At 38.6% G+C, this 19,853-nt stretch overlaps 2 protein-coding genes across 5 annotated transcripts in view; one reads left to right on the plus strand and one right to left on the minus strand.

The window, feature by feature from the left end:
- Positions 1 to 19,853, minus strand: part of sptbn4b (spectrin, beta, non-erythrocytic 4b) — an 88,406-nt gene that overhangs the window by 25,932 nt on the left and 42,621 nt on the right. For all 4 annotated transcript variants that reach the window (XM_079874321.1, XM_079874320.1, XM_079874319.1 and 1 more), the window contains exon 19: positions 12,287 to 12,433. In XM_079874321.1, the coding sequence (XP_079730447.1) occupies positions 12,287 to 12,433 (147 nt within the window). The remainder of the gene's footprint in view (positions 1 to 12,286; positions 12,434 to 19,853) is intronic.
- The window catches only part of lbhl (LBH regulator of WNT signaling pathway, like), a 489,980-nt gene that overhangs the window by 11,963 nt on the left and 458,164 nt on the right, over positions 1 to 19,853 (plus strand). The window lies entirely within an intron of this gene.

Below are 19,853 nucleotides of genomic sequence, written 5' to 3' on the forward strand. Positions count from 1 at the left end.
GTATGCCTGAAGATGAGAACAGAACACACAGGCTGAGCAAGACTGCATGGGTAAATCACATGTCCAGTTACATTGCATTTGCATTAAACATGAAGCCTCCTGTTTGCATTTTGACTTTAATTTCCTAGCGATTAAGAATTCCCATGATTGCAAAGCATCCAAACATTTTATTTTCGATTTCCTTTCATTTCCAGATCCAGCTTTTTGGCTGTTTTTGGAGCATGGGAAAGCAGCTCTGCATCTGCACTAAAAAATAAAGGCTCTTTATTGGCATTAATGGTTCCATGAAGAACCTTTAACATCCATGGAACATTTCTACAGCACAAAGTGGGAAAAAGTTATTTAGATCACTAAAATGCTCTATGAAAAAATGGCTATTTTAAGAACTGTTCATTGTAAGGTTCTCTGGGGATACAAAAATAGTTCATCTATAGCATCGCTGCGAGAAAAACCTATTTTTAAAGGGATAGTTCACCTAAAAATGAAAATTCTGTCATCATTTACTCACCCTAAGTTGTTCCAAACCTGTATGAGTTTCTTTTTTCTGCTGAACACAAAAGAAGATATTTTGAAGGATATGGGTAACCAAACAGTTGATGGGCCTCAATGACTTCCATAGTATAAAAAATGAATAGTATAAAGTATAAACAACTTGAGGGTGAGTAAATGATGACAGAATTGAAATTTTTGGGTGAACTATCCCTTTAAGAGTGTGTGAGCTATAGAGACGAGGACTGTAGAGGTTTAACGGCTCTGGGTTAAAAATGGTGCTGCGTGTGGCTTTATGTAACATCTCTCTCTTGATGACAGCATTTCTCGTTCTCTGCCTCCTCAGGAATCTGGTGTGAGCTCTTCCAACATGCGCTGGATGAGCACAAAGGCACAGCGTTGACTTCTGTGGCGGTGACAAAACACTAAAGAGTGAGCACTTGAGAGAAGAGTTGGTGTGGGAGGAATAAGACATAATCTGTGTCTGAGTGTGTAATGAGTCACACTGAAGGACTCTTGAAGTTTCATCAAAGCGATATTGTCACTGCGATTTTGCATGTCCTTTCAAGACGGTGGCAAACTAAAATCCTATTATTCAAATGTTGGCAATTAATATGCAGAATACCAGCAAATCACGTGTATGTGAGTACACAAGGTACCAAAGATACACAACATTGAACTCGCGAGGTACCATATTGCTCTGGGAATTAGTTGCCTCAGGCCCAGCTGTTCGCATGATTCCCAGAGGAGCAAAACATAATAAATACCCTCCAGGAAACTGTGTTTTGGCAGAGGGCTGGAGATAAATTATGCTAATATCAAAAAAGTCCTTAAAAACAATCATTTAAAGCCAAGTTTCAGAAATGGAGTAGCACTAATTGAAGGGCTGGTTCACACAAAATGCGTTTTAGCTTTGAAAAACGTGAGACGCGGTCAGTGGAAAGGGGAAAACCACAAGGTCTCGAGATGCGTCTTTTAAACTGTTTTTAATTGATAACCTCTGTAGTAGTAAGTTCTAGGCCTAGTTGTGTTCATTTTACGGGCAAGAGGTAATAAATTATTCATTCGGACGGACAGTTTGTCTTTATGATTTACTTAAATGTAAGTATTTAATATAGAAGGACAACACTGTATATAGTTTATATTGTTTAGGGCTGTCACTAATGATTATTTTGGTAATCGAGAAATCGGTTATTTTGATGATTCACTGAGCAGTGAGCATTGAGCATAGACCTAAGCCTTTAAAATGACTTAAAATACACTTGAGGCAATAATATTTGGTTCAAAGTCAGTATCAAAAGCAAGTAATCATATGGTTTTATAGAACAACACTATATTTTATGTATTTTAACAATCATCATGTGTACATTATGTATTATACCAAATGCCTGCAGAGGGCGCTAACGGCCTGGAGTTGTTACACTTTACAGCAGATCAAATCCTCGTTTAATATTGGTCAAATGACATTTAATTCAAATGTTTCTTTAATAATTTATACTCAGAGGGCACTATGCTATAGTGTGGTTTTTAAATGGTTTTAATACATCGTGCAGCTTTATAAAATGGTCTAATAATGCGGTTCATGGATTGGTTGAATGCACCACTTCCGTATTTTGCCCGTTACTCAACACTGTAATCAAGGATTTTTTTTTTTTAAAATTGAGGAATCGTGACAGCCCTAATATTGTTTTAAAAAATGGTGCCATCATAAATGTTAAAAATGCATCTACAAATCAAATGGGGGCCAACGCATCGTCCCTTAACAGAGAAGGTAATTTCCGGAAATACATGTGCATTAATCTTCAGTATATTCTCAATATAAAAAACAAGAAAACCAGAGAGAGCAAAGAAATTGCATGGAGGAGAAGGCTGTACACAGAGAGACAGATAAGATCACACACAGATCTTCCCTCAGGCTTTCAAACAAACAGGTCCAGGAAATAGTCTGGTTAATTGGACATGCTTACTAGATAAATCCCAATTATATAATGAGATCGTTTAATTATCTGCCAACAGAAACACACCATGTGGTCTGAGTAACGAAAAAAAGGTTTCGTAACAAATAGACTTGAAAACATCATTATCAAACATCATATATTTCCTTACTTTTTGAAGAAACATTTCTGTAAAGAGGATTTCTGGTAACACTTTAAAATAAGGTTCCATTTGTTAACTGTATTGGTTAAGATGAACTAACTATGAAAAACACTCAGGGCCCTATCTTACACCCGGCGCAATGCAGCGCCAAGCGCGACGCAAGTGTTTTTTGCTAGTTTCAGCCTGACGCAGTTATCATTTTCACGTCCTGCGCCACGTTGTTTAAAGGGGACATATCATGCTAAATCCACTTTTTTAGCCCTTAAATGCATTTTGTTGTATATTTGGAGTGTTTAGAAGTACAGAAAAGTTGAAATTATTCTCTTCAGGTGCTTCGTTGATATCTTTATATTCTGTTTTGGCCTTATTTTTCAACCTGTTCCGATTTTTCTGTTATCTATGACGTTTTGTGAACTATTACGTCACAGTATTTGCAGCGGAACTGCCAAATAAGGACATCGACTTCCAGCCCAACACTTCGAGCAATCCGCCATTTTTATTTCTCGCTGCAATTTTGTAGTCTAAGCTAAAAGATGCAGAAGTTACGAGAGGGTAAGTTAAAATGTTCGGTTGTTGGATGTAGTAACCCACACGCTTCATTACACCGTCTAATGTAGATGAACTGCCGTGCTTGTGACAGGGCGCATGTTTAACTGAAAGAACGAGCAGAGAGAGAGAGAGACCCGGTCGCGCGCGCGCACTCTCTCTCTCTCTTCAGAGCCAGGCGAAAATGTAAACAAGACACCGTCTCCAAACTAGACGCTGTCTTGCTCTCTCTCCCTCGCACATATTAATCAAAATAAATTGACACAGTGTTAAAAGGTCGGAAGACCAAAGTTTCATGTGTAAAAACAGTAACACACCATTGCGATACATCCATATGAAGACGTTGTTCTGCAGGTTCGTCGTCTTCATTTTCATCTCGCTCCGGCTCCGACTCTGGCTCGAACATGTAAGGCTGGCTGGACAAGTCTTCCGTTGTTGACATTTTGTTAATAACGTGTGAATAAAAAGTTTCTGTGCCGCTAGATAATCGTATCTCTGCTATCAAACTACAAAAATGGCCGAACGGGGTGGAGTTGAACTGAGTGTCACCTCTGCATCCTGGAGAGGGGGCGGGGTATGAAGTGTCTCAATTGTATTTAAAGAGACCGCACCAAAACGAGTTGCTCTCAGACGCACATCAGAAAAGGGGTAGAAAAGGGGCCTGTGGAGCTATAATAATAAGGAATTCAGACCCAAGCATTGCAGTTCCGCTTTATATAGACTACAAATGTATGATTTATATGTAAAAAGGAACGATTTAAAAGCATGATATGTCTCCTTTAAATAGCAAATGCATTTGCGCTCATTTGTGCGCCCATGGGCGTGCTGGTCTGAAAACGAGGTGTGTTCTGGCGCGTGTTGCTATTTTGAGGCAACAGAAATAGACTGAGCCATTGATCGACTGAAACCTGGTCTAAAGTCAATGGTGCAATATTTTTTTTTGTTATTTAAAGAGCGCGTTAGTAATGTGCGCCTATAGGCGGGTCCACAACGCACGTCCAGTCTGCTTATTACACACACAGGGATGCACAGCAGCACACAAACATGCCAAATATTTAAAATAAAAGGATTTATGTAAAACATTAATATTGTGTACATAAAGATATGGTGGAATCCGTCTAGTCGCGTAGATGGTCTGCTTTAACCTTGTGCAACGAGCAGATCCGTTTGCGCTCTGGAGAAGCGTTCAGTTTTTCCGCTTGCAAATTCCGCCATGTAAATAGCAATCCGCCATGGCGTGAGCACGACTGGCATTTAAAATAATGGGAAATGAGACTCTGGTTGGTTTTATTTCACGTTATGCCCAAAACACACCCATTACTCATTAAGAATAGGGACAACCCTTTTAGACCATGCGCCTGGCGCGCCGACCATTTTTCCTGACGTTAAACTAGCAAAAGTGGATTCGGACACGCCCTCAGTGAACCTTCGCCGTGCACTTTAGACTGTGCGCTTGGATCGTTAAAATAGGGCCCTTAAGCATTTATTAATTTCAACAATGACTAATACATTATTAAAATCAAAAGTTAATATTATTTAATGGACCTGAACAATAACATGAACTAACATTGAACATTTCTATTTCTATTAAGTAATGTTAACAAAGATGAATACTTAGTTAATGCATTAACTACTGTTAACTAATGGGACTAATGGGATTAATTATTGCAAAGCGTTACCAGATATCTTTATTGCATAAAATTGCAAAAAATAAAGTGTCTCAGTTTTTTTTCCGGCACCAGCATTAATCCGGTTCATTCTGACCTGGAAGTGCATCTCATCACTTCCTGTGAGCTGAGAGGACGAGACAGTACAAATGACCTTCACACATGGGAGCTCTGGGGTTTGGATGTGTGTGTGTGTGTGTGTGTGTGTGTGTGTGTGTGTGTGTGTGAGGAAACTGTTACCTAGCAACAGATACTCCCCTTCACTTCACTTGGCAATGACTGCTCCCTCTGACAGCTGACGGGTTAGTGACACTGGAGCAGAACTAGTCAAAACAGCATGTTGTAATTATAACGCATGTGTCCACTGCAAGGGTGAATCCCAGCACAACACTGTTTACTGGAAAATACAGACTAATGAGCAGAAGCTCTGACTAGGAGCATGTAAAGAAGACATTGCTTCAGAAAGGGATAGTGAAATTAAGTCATCATTAGCCACGTTTCCACTGTCGGGCCAGTGCGAGCCAGGGCTTTAAACGGGCCGTGCCGGGCTAATAGCCTCAGGCCTGCGTTTCCACTGTCGGGCCAGAAGCTCCACAGCGCTTCACTAAAACACGCCCGTAACACGCCTCTCTGGAACAACGTCACACTAACCCATCATTTCACCAAAAAATGGAAGTTTTATCAGAAAACTAATCAGAAATCACTGGAAACAGCGTTGAAAACAAACATGATAAAAGCGGCCGTTTGCTGGCATTTTTGTTGTTTACTTGAATATTTAAAAAACCAAGCATCGATGTTTTACCACAGGTTTACAATAAAAAGTGATACATTGATCATAATGAATTAATTTATGTCAAAACTGCACATTAGTCACACACAAATAAATTACCATTAGGTCTATTTCACAAAAGAAAGAGGACCTACTTCTTCAGTCGCGTCTGTTTCTGTTGATCTGGTAGTTACAGGACATATTTACATCACATTTAGAAAGAATGATAATTTCTACAAATATATGCCACCAAAAATACGATCTGAGGTGCTTTAGCACTCTCTCGACTCCCATACAGATATTTTCAGTCAGAAACAGAGGAAGCTCCCGAAAAAAAAGTTGCTTTATTTTATGATAGTCCGGTATAGAGACGAGATGTAGGCTACTGACAGATAAAATAAAAACATGACTGTGATAGCCTTTATGATTGGTCTGATTTCTTCAAGCGTTCACTATGTTTTTTTACTATGCCTATCTTCAAGCATTTACTGTTTACTATGGTAATGGTTAGCGCGCATAGTATTTTGCATCACAAACAGAAGGCATTCAAACATGAACGCGAGTTAAATTATTTTAAAAGTCTTTAATGCTGACAGAATCAACTCCGCCTCTGTTCGTAACCACTCCTCTAGCCCGAGCTGGCCCGCTTTGGCCCAAGGTATTCGACGGGCCAGAAATCCTGGCCGATGGCCCCAAGTTAGCCCCGATCAAGCTCCGGAAGTGACAGTGGAAACGCGACTGGCCCTGGCACGCACTAGCACGGCCCGGCCCTGGCCCGACAGTGGAAACGCGGCTATTTACTCACCCTGGTGTTGGTCTGATGCCGTATGCCCTTTCTTTCTTTTAACAAAAGGATTTTTTTAAAGAAGTCCTGCTCGTGCTCGTCCTTATAATGGCAGTGAAAAGCGACCAGCATCAAGCTTTTTAAAAAACACACAAAAGTATCACAGAATGATCCCATGTGACACATGCCGTATATTCCAAGTGTTCTGAGGGTGTACGATATTAAATGTACTGCATTATTCAATGAAAATCCTGACCTTGGCCGTCGGTCTTCTGTGATCGACTGCACATTTGTGAGACTTTATTAGCGCCACAGTTCCCTCCGACTCACCCAGAAAAAGTTGTGAGAAATCAAGATTATCAAAAGCGCGACATGAAATGCAACGCCTTAGAAATCCCCAAAAAAGTATCTGTGATCTTTCTTCACTGTGTCAAATATCACTGGACAGGAACTCCGGGTGTCAGTTCACAGATGTGAACGTGATAACTTCTTGGTACGACGAACAAGGTACATGGATTGTATTTCTCTCAAGCTTTTTCTGGGCGATCGTAATGAACTCCTGTGTTAATAGTCTCATGAACGTGCAGTCGGGCACAGAAGACCAACGGCCAAGGTCAGGATTTTTATTTAATACATAACATTTAATATCGTACACCCTCAGAACACTTGGAATATACGGCATGCGTCACATGGGATCATTCTGTGATACTTTTGTGTGTTTTTTAAAAAGCTTGATGCTGGTCGCTATTCACTGCCATCATATGGACAGGCGTGAGTGTGACATTTTTTAAAAAGTCTCCTTTTGAGGTCCATTAAAGAAAGAAGGGCATACGGCATCAAAACAACACCAGGGTGAGTAAATAATGACTTGACTTTCATTTTAGGGTGAACTATCCCTTTCATAACAGTGTTACTCTTACACTATTCTTACACTGTTTTCCCCAACATAATAGCAACTTTGTAAAAAAACCTCATGAAGTTTCTCAAAGATAAAGAACACTATCCTAAAGTGAAGGTCAGATATATACACACTGTCACTCAAAATTGTGAATGAATATGAAATGAATTCTCTGAGTATCCAAATTCAGAGGCATTAAAATGACCGACCATGAATTTGACATTTCTGCATATCTAAATGTCAAACACCACCACATCCATGAGGATATGGTAGACCATATTATATAATTTAATGCATTATTTTAATATTACTATATTGGAGAAAGTAGGGATAACTGTAATGCTCAAAATTTGACATTTCAGGACTACCTTTCAGTGCACTGAGCAGTTTTTGTTTTGCAATTGATGTCCTTAAAAAAAGGCCTAAAAATGCTGTCGTATAATACGTTTAGGGGAGGTAAGCTGTGTTTCTCCTTAAAGGGATGGTCCGGAGTCATTTCAACCTAGGGTCCTTTGCACCATGACCTCGACGTCCGGGTTAGCGGTAGCATAAGCCATCAGTGTTATTTAAATAAACTCCTGATGTACTTACAAACTTTCCAATGCCTCGTTTTATGAGTACAGAACCTATTTGTACTACTGTATAAGTTTGGTACCATTCTGGGCATTATTATTGGGGTAATTTACGAGATACAGCCTTGGATCCATTAGCGCCTGCACTAAGCCATTCGGCTGATTTCCCTAAATAAGCTCTAACTTTAATAATGTTCGACCAAGGGAAAAAAAGCTTCTGTGTCAGGTGTTTGGCTCGAGGTCATGGTGCAAAGGACCCTAGGTTGAAATTACTCCGAACCATCCCTTTAACAGAGCTAACTTAATTTCTGTCATGTGACCACCTATTTAGACCTGTCATATACAGCTGCCCGTGATGGACATGAGAAAAGTTTTTTTTAATGCTTAAAACAGCTATGTCAAAAGTTTCTTTATTTTAATGGTAGGTAAAATGTATTTTATATCAAAGCTAAAGCGTAGCCATGAATTATTAAAATATGACACTGGATATGACCAGAGCAAATTAACACTCCTGGCTGAACAACAGGACCAACCAAGTTTGGACAGTTTTTTCTTTTCATAACCCCAAACAAAAGATGAATTTGATGTTTGTGAATACACCTGTGAACACTGTGAATGTGTGATTCATTTAGAAAGCAGATAAAGCAAGGAAAACCTGTCCAAACAGGCCAGATTCAGCAGAAAATAAGAGCGTGGTACATGAATCCAGGACGCTCTTATAAATATGTAGGCAGCACAGTTCAGCATATTTCTATTCCTGGTAACTAGTTTAAGGTTATATGACAGAGAAATGAGCCTCAGTGTTCAGCTGTCTACAGGAAATACTAGGTCAAGACAGAACAGAGAGAAATCTTCACAAACCTCACATACTATCACACACTGTGGCCGGGCAATATCAAATATCTACTAAATATTCATGATAATTTCACTGGCAATATCTATATCAAAGCCCACGTACACACCGCAAGGTTTCAGAAGTGACAACCACATTTAAAGACGGCATTGAATCCCCCAAATTATTGCTCCTTGTGTGTACGTAACACAACTCACTCCCTAAATGACGATGACAGCATGGTAGCAAAGCAGGGGCGCAGATAGGATTTTTTAACTGGGGGGGACCAAGCTGTCAGCAAATGATTTAAACTCAATTCATTATTTTGCGTAATTTGGGCTTTAACTAGTGCTCAAGTAGTAACTTTGCGTAATTTGGGCTAATGATTTGCATTAAAAGCCATTGGGGGATTCTTATTTGAAATCATGGATAAACAACAATGACCTGATCGCCACTAGCAATGATCAGACTGTTATTTGACTAGTATGCCAATCACCCACCAAAAATTCATGTCTTCAGCAAAGTATGTTTTATTTAAACATTTGCTTATCTCAGCATACAAAGTCTATCATTATGAACAAAAAAGCAAAGAACCTATGTGCAAATAATAATAATACTAATTGTTTGGTTTTTGAAAAAAAGAGGTGATTTTTTTTTGTCTCTTCATTGCCTTTATGTGGCATTTATACAGTCGATTTTTTTCAGTTCAGAACATCACCGGCTCAGCTCAGAAATAGGGGCTGTTTACACTTGGCCACTTCATGCATTTTCTGTGATCGGATAGCTATCCGATCGTGAAAAGACCAGGTGTAAATGCCCTCTGAAACACATTCAAGACAGATTTGAATCCGAGCGCTCAAACCACTTCAGGAGGAGGTCTGGGTCACATTCCAGACGAAACTGGACAAGTGTAAATGCATCTGGTTGTTGAAACCACATATGTCAATTTTACTCCTCCCAAAAATGCTAAAAAAATAAACGTGTGAGAGCGTGTTATAGGCTATATGTAATGTTATAGCCAGATATGACGACCCTACTGCAACACGCATCACCTCAGATGAGCATCTATTCATTAAGCCAACGTGCAAACTATCGCCAAACACACAACCATCATCATTATAAGTAAAGAAATGAAATGATCTTACCAGGGCTGTTGCCGCTCTCTCTTATTGCGGTCTTTAATTTTGAAATTTTAGCTGATGATCAATAAAATGCAGCTCATATTGGTTACTTTCGGTGACGTGATCTCCATTAAATCTGCATATAGATCATATAGATATGCACCGAAGATCGGATTTAAATCCGTTGTGCAAAACACATTTATGTATAGTGTATACACATAATGTATAGCGAAAACACTGATTAATCCCCTGTTTTACCGATTTTTGTCGCCTTTCGTAGGGATAGTGAGTGCGGGGGACGGATCGGGTCACTATGAATCTGGGGGGGGTCATGTCCCCCCCGTCCCCAGTGCCATCTGCACGCCTGTAGCAAAGTTCTTTACTATTTTTGACTAAATAATATTACAGTGACCAAAAACTCGTTATGTTCTGTGATTTTAATGAAACCACCGTCTGCTGAGATGTCATGTGATGCTTATGTTTTTTAGGCTGCTTTTTGTCATATCAACTTTATTAACATATTTGGGCTTATTGTTTGGGTTTGGTTCACAAAGCGATCAAGCTAGTGACATTTTGGTCTTGTTTTCAATATAAAGTGCTTTGATTTATTGTTTTTTTTATGGGCTTGTTCTTGTTTGCTGTTTTTTCTAGCAAGATCTGGCAACATGAACGAGTCAAGGCTTGAACATTTTCCCCGCACATACAGAAGACAGACACATCTCAGATGTGCGTTTAAACACATCATTAACAACAAAATACAATTAAGCACTAAAAGGTGAGCTGACAACAAAATTTAATTGCATTATACATGGCCAAATTGTCTCAGGTATCAATAGTGACTTTAATTAATTTATATATATATATATATATATATATATATATATATATATATATATATACATACAAACTCTTATGTTAGATGCGATTAATTGTGATTAATTGATTTGACAGCACAAATTTTGGGGTAAAAAATATAAGCAGTAGGCCTACGTTAAATATAAATAAATATTGCTGTTCATTCATATGTATAGTTCCGCTAGTTCATTTAGTAAAAAATGTTAAATTCACAAATACTTTGCTTCAATGGCCGTTTCTGACCCTTTCGTTTTATTCGTTTTAACCCTTTTATACAGGCTGTGTCGTCGCCGACACATACCAGCAAGCTGTATTCATTTTACCGTAACTCTTCAACCGTTTGCAATTTCAGAGCATATACACAAATATTTAAATATATTAAAAACATTATTTTAGTAATGCCACCAAGCCCCATCACACACCCATATCATGTTTCCAATGCATACAGATTTATGCAGACTAAAATGAATAAAGGTGCCTGAATTGTTTCTGGCATCTCACCCTTACTGACCCCAAAACACAGTTACATACATTAGTGTAGAAAACCTTGACATATTCAGAATACATCAAACACACACAACCTTGTCAAACCATATTCAACAACAACAACAAACAACAAGACTCTCATCCACTGTTATCGCAGCTGACCACAGAATATAATGATTAATGATTTTGTGAGATGCCCATGATCATTCAAGATGGGGAGTCTGAGACGCTGTTCAGTGTCAGTAAAACAGCAGAACTGACAGATTAAACAACATCAGTCTTTCAGTCAGACATCAGTGCACTGCGAGCATCAGGGCTTTCACATCTATCCAAAATGCACTTCAGAAACACTTTCAGTTATAAAAGATATAATTAATATAATATAATTTTACCATCTGAAAGCTTCACAATTTGATGTCCGCAGCACAAATGGTGCTGGATTGGGACATTTACTGGCATCTAAAGGCATAATGTGTACACTCCATACAAACTAATGACTAACAATAATTACTAATCAAAGTGCGTGTGTACCACTAAATATAACAGTAAGTGGATTTGCCCTTGTTAAATGCTATGCCGCCTCTGATTACTGGCTCTATATCACAGTCGTTGACTAGAATGGAATATGAGCAAAGACTACAGATATAGAAAGATGGTTCACTCCCATTACTTATTAATGGGAGAAACTGCAACACGCAATATGGCAGAATACGGGACGTCCCGTCTTCTAAGTAAAAGAGCCAATCGCTGACTGGTAAAGTCATTGCGTCACTGCAGCTCCAGTTCACCTGAGAAACATATGCTTAGGACTGCACATGCGCATTGGCCTGAAAAATACGCTTTTTAATGCTATTTGAGCATGAGAAACAACATTTATAGACAGTTCATGTCAGATTTTGTTGCTGATTTGAAATATGTTATTTAAATGTGAGTTTGGCAAGCAGTTTTTGAGATTCCAGGATTCCCCCATTCACATTGATAGGACGGGTGAACAGACTTTCCCTGAAAGGGACTTTAATATGAGACAACTGAGAAAGACATTTAGTGGAGTTGTGTTTTCATTTCAAGGTGCCCAATGGCATTTTTCAAGCCAAGTGAAGAATCTGACACATATATTAACAGTATCAACTACTATTAGCAAAGATGGTGAGCATTGAGAGCTGAACTTACTTTCTCGATCTTGTCCAGCCACTCCTTGTTCTGAGCAAGTTCTGCCATGAAGGTCTGATGTTTCAGCCACTTCTTATGAAGCTTCTGAGTCTCGTCGCGGGAAGTGTCGCGAGCCATTAGCATCTTCTCTGCCACCCAATCACCAATCTATGAAACACACGAAACCATAAACACGTCATGTTAGGAATCACACTCATAACTCATAAAAATGTGATCCTCTGGTCTATGATCTGATCCTCATTTTTCACATCTATTAATTTTATTTAAAAACATTACAAATGGATTTCAGACATTAACTTGAATACACCTCTTCTATAATAAATGTATATATATATATATATATATATATATATATATATATATATATATATATATTGAAATTACCTTATTGAAAAGCAAACATGCACAGTAAATGAAAAGTAAGCTTCCACCAGATCATATCATTTTTAAAATTACAACATACAGAAAACACAAAAAATGTAACTCAGTAAAACACTGTTAAACTAATTTTACCAAATACTAAGAAAATGATCCTCAAAGTTTCCTACGCACAAGTGATCCCAAACAACGTACCACATTATCATTCCTGTACAAACCACAGTAAATCACATTTATTTTACTATATTAAATAGTAGTTGACTTCCTCCAGTAAATGTCAAGCAGTCCTGCTGTGTGAGATGCATTACTAAATTTAAAACTATTTTAAACAAAATTTAATTATCATATTTGTACTAAAAATGAATTGCAGGACTATTTAAGTGAACTGCAAAACAACAACAACAACAACTGAGATTATTAAAAAAGTGAAAAACAAAATGATCACAAGTCACAGTACCTTAAAATATACACTTATTTACATATTTCATAATGCTATATATAAAAATTGCAATATAAAAATAATGTTTTGGAAAAAAAAGTTCATGAACATTATTTGTGAACTAGAGATACATTATTATGTCATGTTATAATTACCACCTGAATCAGGCTGTGAAGAATCTGTCAGTCGAGTTCCCAAATCCACATTGTTCATTATTCACCGAACACACACACACGAGCAGTCCAAAAACTGTGCTGGATGAAATATTCAAGACATGTGTAGACAGCTCGGCGTGCACTATTTTTGGACCAAACTAAATCCTTAAATGACTGTATCAAATCCAGTAAACAAGAAGTGGTTTACATCTTAGTAAAAAACAACAAAGAGAATCCTAAAAAAGGTACAAATGACTTGCAGTCTTGAGCCCGTTCAGAGGCCTGACTGAGTTACAGCGAGGAGAGAAATGAGCCCAGCAGAAGTGATTATTGATGTTACAAACGCTAGCCACGGACAGAGAGAGAGAGAGAGAGAGAGAGAGAGAGAGAGAGAGAGAGAGAGAGAGAGAGAGAGAGAGAGAGAGAGAGAGAGAGAGAGTGGGCGTTGGAGAGTGTCAAGAGGGAGGATGAGGGGAGCGTTTTCCCCTCCCCTTCTCGGAGCGACCCAGACACACTCTTCACCCCGCTTGTGTATCGCCTTGCATCTCAAACAAATCCATATTGTCTTCTTTCAGTCCGTGCTGCCCTCTTTTCTCTCCTCCTCCTGTTTTGTAATATAAGCTTGACTCAATACTGCGGTGCCTCTTCTGCCTAAGCTGAAAGACCCAATTTCTCCCGCTGCAGCATCCACGGTGAGAGAAAAGCATACGGAGAGACAGATAGACGGAAAGAGAGGAAGAGAGACGACGAGGGAGGGGGAGAGAATCACATAGTGGGAAAGAGAGAGAGAAAGGGAGCCTACGTAGTTCTAAGCGTCACAAGGACAACATCAGGCTCTTTAAGCCGGCAGGGAAGCGAATACGAGTGATTGATCGAAAGGGAGAGAAACAGAAACAGAGGACCAGAAATAAGGGAACGAGTGGCAAAAGCTCATAATCTGACAGATCATAACACAACAAGGTTGCAAAAGGGGATTTTCGTAGTGATGCCATAGAAGAACCATTTTTGGTTCCCCAAAGAACCAATTTTCTTAGTGTGAAGAACATTTCAATACTCTAAAGAACCCTTTCCCACAATAAAGAACCTTTTGTGGAATGCAATAGGTTTCATCAGTGAATGATAAAGGTTCTTTATTGGCATCTATAGCCGCTTTCCGACCAAGTAGTTACAGGAACTTAGTTATAGGAACTGTCCACTTTTAAACAGTTCTAAGAACTACTCTCCCCCAAACTCGGGTTTGCTGTTTGCGTTCGCACTGGCCAAGTGGCCATAGGAACTGGTAGGAGGGGTAAGGGAGTGACGCAAGCACGGTGACTTTTATTTTGACGGCGCGACGGACCTTTATTTTGGCGGCGCTGAGAACGCCCGAGCAAACAATGCTCGCATTCTCTGTGTTTATTAGTTAGCGATCTGTCTAACAGTACTGTTTAATATGTTATTAGATAGAACTGTTATAGAAAGTAGACAGTATATGAAAAAAAGTTTATTAGCATATGCCGTGTGGTTGATGTCCAGTGTTGCTAGCTGAGCAGATAAACATAATCATGTTTGGCTTGGTCCCCTCAAAGTTGCGTTGGATTTTCTCTTCAGCATAAAGGTTTAGAGACCCATCTATCACTGTTTTCCATGTATGTATAGTTAGTTTCTGGAGTAAATATATAGGCTATAATCTGTGTGTTTACATTCTAGCTGTTTTAAAAATGGCGGGTGCTGGTGTTCCGCGTGCTTTCGATCAATCAGCGTACACTAACGTCACGGATAGTTCCTATAGTGCTGGTTTAGGGTTTAGACCCGACTCTGAAGTAGGACCTAAATTAGTTCCTCCAAATGGAGTTCCTAGAACTAAAATCGTTCCTAGTTCCTGCGGTGCGAACACGCCGACATCCGGGTACTTTAGCCAATAGTTCTAGGAACTGTGAAAAGGTTCCTCCGGTCGGAAGGCGGCTAATGTTTCCATGAAGAACCTTTAACATCCATCTAACTTTTCAATTGATTTTTTCTAGCTGGTAGATGACAGTTTAAAATCTTACATACTTTAGAACTAACTGTGCTTTTAACCTCTCTCTAGTCCTTCAAAAGACAACTGAAAACTCATCTCTTCCGTGAGCACTTGTCCTCATAAAACAACAAACAAAAAATTATTTCCTTTTCCTTTATTCCTCCCTTATCGGGCTTATGCTACTCTGAACAATGCCTGAACTTCGTATTTTGGGCACTTCTTGAGTTGTTTTTGCCTCTTCATGATGACTCGCTTAATTTAGTCCTAAATTGTAAGTCGCTTTGGACAAAAGCGTCTGCTAAATGACTAAATGTAAATGTACTAAACACTTTAGTGACCTCTGCCCTCACGAGGCACCCGGAGCGCTCACTCATAAAGACATTTAGGTCAATCATGGTTATTCCTCAAAGAGACCCTGGAGGGAAAGAAGCAATAGATCCAAGGAAGAGCGAATGACCATCCAGGGACACGAGAATTAATTATCCAGTAATCTGATGGTTAACTACGCCTCCACCACCAACAACACCAACACCAGAGAGACATTTAAACTACCAAAGACAATAATGTGATCCTTCAGATCAGCAAACATCTCTAAGGAACAACAACAGACAGCCAATAAGAAAAAGTGTCACATAAGCTGTTTATAATAGCATACAACCGTACAAGTATATTGCACATTGTAATGTGTTGAGTGTATGGAATGCTGAAGAGATGACCAAAACCTGGAAACTAGTTATCATTTTAGCATTTCTGTTTCCATTTTCCTGAAGTCAATGTTTTTTTAAAAGGGTTTTTAGCTAAACGCCTGAACTAAGCTCTCTGGTGAACACACTCAAGATATTTTCATCAGTTGTAGCCCCTTTTGAATTTTTAAAATCTCTTACTTGTCTTGTAAAAGGCGGTTGCTAACAAGTGGCTAAATCAACTTCAACGTCAACTTTTATTTATTTATATAGCACATTTAAACACAACTTTGTTGCTCAACAAAGTGGACTTGTCTGAGACATTAAGAGCCCTATTTGAACAATCTAAGCGCATGGTCTAAAGCGCAGGGCGCAAGTTCACTTAGTTTAATGACAGGAAAAAATGGTCGGCGCGACAGGCGCATGGTCTAAAAGGGTTGTCCCTATTTTTAATGAGTAATGAGTGTGTTTTGGGATTTACGAGCATTAAACCAATCAGAGTCTCAACTCCCATTCCCTTTAAATGCCAGTTGCGCTCGCGCCATGGCAGATTCGCTTTTTACATGACGGAATTTGATAGTGGAAAGACCGAACGCGTCTCCAGAGCGCAAACGGATCTGCTCATTGTGCAAGGTTAAAGCAGACCATCTACGGGACAAGACGCATTCCACAATATCTTTATGTACACAATAATAATCTTTTACATTGTAATCCTTTTATTTTAAATATTTGGCATGTTTGTGTGCTGCTGTGAGTCCCTGTGTGTGTAATAAGCAGAGTGGACGTGCGTTGTGGACCCGCCTATAGGCGCACATTACTAACACGCTCATTAAATAACAAAAAAAATATTGAGCCATATTGACTTTAGACCAGGTTTCAGTTTGTCAATGGCTCAGTCTATTTCTGTTGCCTCAAAATAGCAACACGCCAACAATGCGCCAGAACACACCTCGTTTTCAGACCAACACGCCCATGGGCGCACAAATGGGCACAAATGCATTTACTATTTAAACAACGTGGTGCAGGACGAGAAAATGATAACTGCGTCGGGCTGAAACTAGCAAAAAACACTTGCGTCACGCTTGGCGCTGCATTGAGCCGAGTGTAAGATAGGGCCCTGAAAGTCATCAGCTGAACAGGTAAACTCATCTACTAACTAGTTCACATTTACAGCCTCAATGTGAACTTTCAGGGAAAATGTTTCCAGAATAAAGACTGAAAGAGCTGACAAAAGTTTAGAAGTTGTGGTATAGTTTGTTTATAGCCTACGTTTAGCTTTTTACTTCTAGTGATTGTATTTAAGCTTCAAAATTCATAAAAGTGTTTGTGAATACATTTGTGAAGATTATCATAATGAACAAAATGTGTAAGAATAATAACTTTTTGTTTGACACAGAGCTCATTTTTTTTCAATAATTCAAAAGCCAATGGAAAGATCCTACTGCGTTTCAGTCGAGGGAACCAGGGTGGTGCTAATTTCCAGGTTGGCCAGCAAAAATATATCATGCCAGCTGTGATTTTGTGACTTCTTTTAATTTTTTTTTTTTTGATTGGACTGCAAAGGATTAAAGACGTTGTCACACACAACTGGATTATTAATAAAAAACAACAGTTTTATTTCTAGATGCCACTTGCAGAATTAAACATGCAGTGCAGTCTGGTTACAAGACAACAATGTAGTCCTGTTTAAAATGCTCACTGTTGCATAGCATGTTCTGTTTCAGATACTACTATAAAAAAAAAATCATATTCAGTGTATTTATGCATAGACTCTAGTATGCAGTGCGCGTTGATTCCCATCATAGCCAAAATCTGCCATAATGTTCAAAGCGTTTAATGCATACTATGCACGATACAGCCTACTATATGATACATATTATGCAAAGATAAACGTTACAAACAGTATGCTGTTATCCAGGAAACAAACGGTCACACGATCTGGCTACGTTGCATGTTTCAGGGCTCATTTACACGACTATTTACAAAGAATCAGAGAATGCTACAAATCCATTGATTTTGATGGCGATCTCAGGGGGGAAAAATGCATTACAATATTCAATACCATATGCTCTGGTCGTATAAGATTTTAATAAGGATTTGGTTATTCAGGTTTTCAATGCACAGAAAATTTGCATTCAGTATATACACTGCATATGGCACAATTATACATTCTGAATACTTTCCATTCTGAACACACACTGTTATTATGAAAAGGGCGACACTATGCTGTCCATAAACAATATGGCATTGCATATACTGGATGTATTTCCACAGTGCATTAGAGAAACTGATTCAATGCACTCTGATCATGCTGTTATAGTCTCCACACGTGTTTGACAGCTCTTAGTGAAGGCAGAGATCCGTCCTCATCCCTGCAGTGAACACAAACACACACACACTCACCCACACACTGGTGAAGTTCTCTCTCTCTCCACTGAATGAGTGATGAGGAGACCCGCTAAATAATTGAACGTGAGAAGGGAAGAACAAGCAAAGCCCAAATAAACCTGCAGGTTTGGGCCACACCGGGAGCCTCCTACTGTACAACAGCATTTACCCACAATGCTCAGCTATTCAGAATCATTCAAAGACACAAACAAGATGCCACTCGTTAGGGCTGTGCGATTCATTGAATTTCTGTTTCCATTTTGTTTCTTGCTTCCAACGATTATGCAGACGAGATAATTAAGATAAAACTATTATTGTGACGCATTCCGTTCCAAATGGTGAAATACACACAAAAATATGTCAAGATGCCAGGTATTCATGTAAACACGCTCAGTTATGTCTTCAGTGAACGTAAACAGTTGGCAAAGGAATAGGATGCGTGTCATTAGATCTGATCTAATGAGAGTTCTCTTTAAAAGAACCGAATTCAGACCCCTTGAAGTGGACCAAGAGGTGAACCAAGTGAACAAGCATCTCACACAGACTTCTTTGTGTTCATACTGTTGCTTTTTGGATCTAGTTCAGTTCAGTGGTTGACGGCTGACTCTATACCCTCCAAAATTTGATCTCAAATTCAGTCACATTGTATGTGCCTCACTGAAGCCAAGATTTGTATTTTTAAAGTACATTTTTATATTTATAATTATTATTATTATTTTGTAAAACAGCACATGACTTATATAAAGTACACATATGCCATTTCATAATTACTTCTATTGTCTTTGAAATCAGACGAATGTACTGACAAGCATTTATGATACTGTATATAAACTAAAATATACTTGGTCATTTATATTGAAACTTGTGTCATGATTCACATGCATATAATATATATATATATGTAATTAATTACACTTGTAATGATGAAGTTACACTTTTAAAATATATACATTTTAAATGTAATATGAAACAATACCGTTAAAAATAATCAAGTACTTTACATGTGCCTTAGTGTGTTCATCAAAATAAGTGTACTTATGAAAAATATGATTAAAACAATGATATAAAATGTATTTTAAAGTAAAACGTTTTTATCTGACATTATTACAAAGTGCACTTTTTAAAAGTATACATAAATGTGTTAAGAAACTGTGTTTTTTAATATTCTTTTCAGATTTTAAACACACTCCAAGTGCACACTCAATAGAATTAAGCACACTTCTTTTGTCCACGCTGGAGTCTGTCAATCACAGTCAATGAAACATATCTGATGCTTAATATGCAAACATATGGAGCAGGATTTTCAACCAATGAAATTTCACTGTGGGCGGGATTACACAGAATGACACCACTGTAGTTAAAACCCAGTGAACAATAACATCTCCTGTGGCTTGACTATATTGACCAGTTAGGGGGAACCCCCCCCCCCCCCCACCCCAAACCCCCCCCCCCCCCCCCAAAACATATCACTATCACATCACATTTGGTTAGGACACTCTGTAATAGCAATATATTTTTATTACGC

The sequence above is a fragment of the Squalius cephalus genome (assembly GCF_949319135.1).
Source record: "Squalius cephalus genome assembly, chromosome: 6".
NCBI classification, from domain to species: Eukaryota; Metazoa; Chordata; class Actinopteri; order Cypriniformes; family Leuciscidae; genus Squalius; species Squalius cephalus.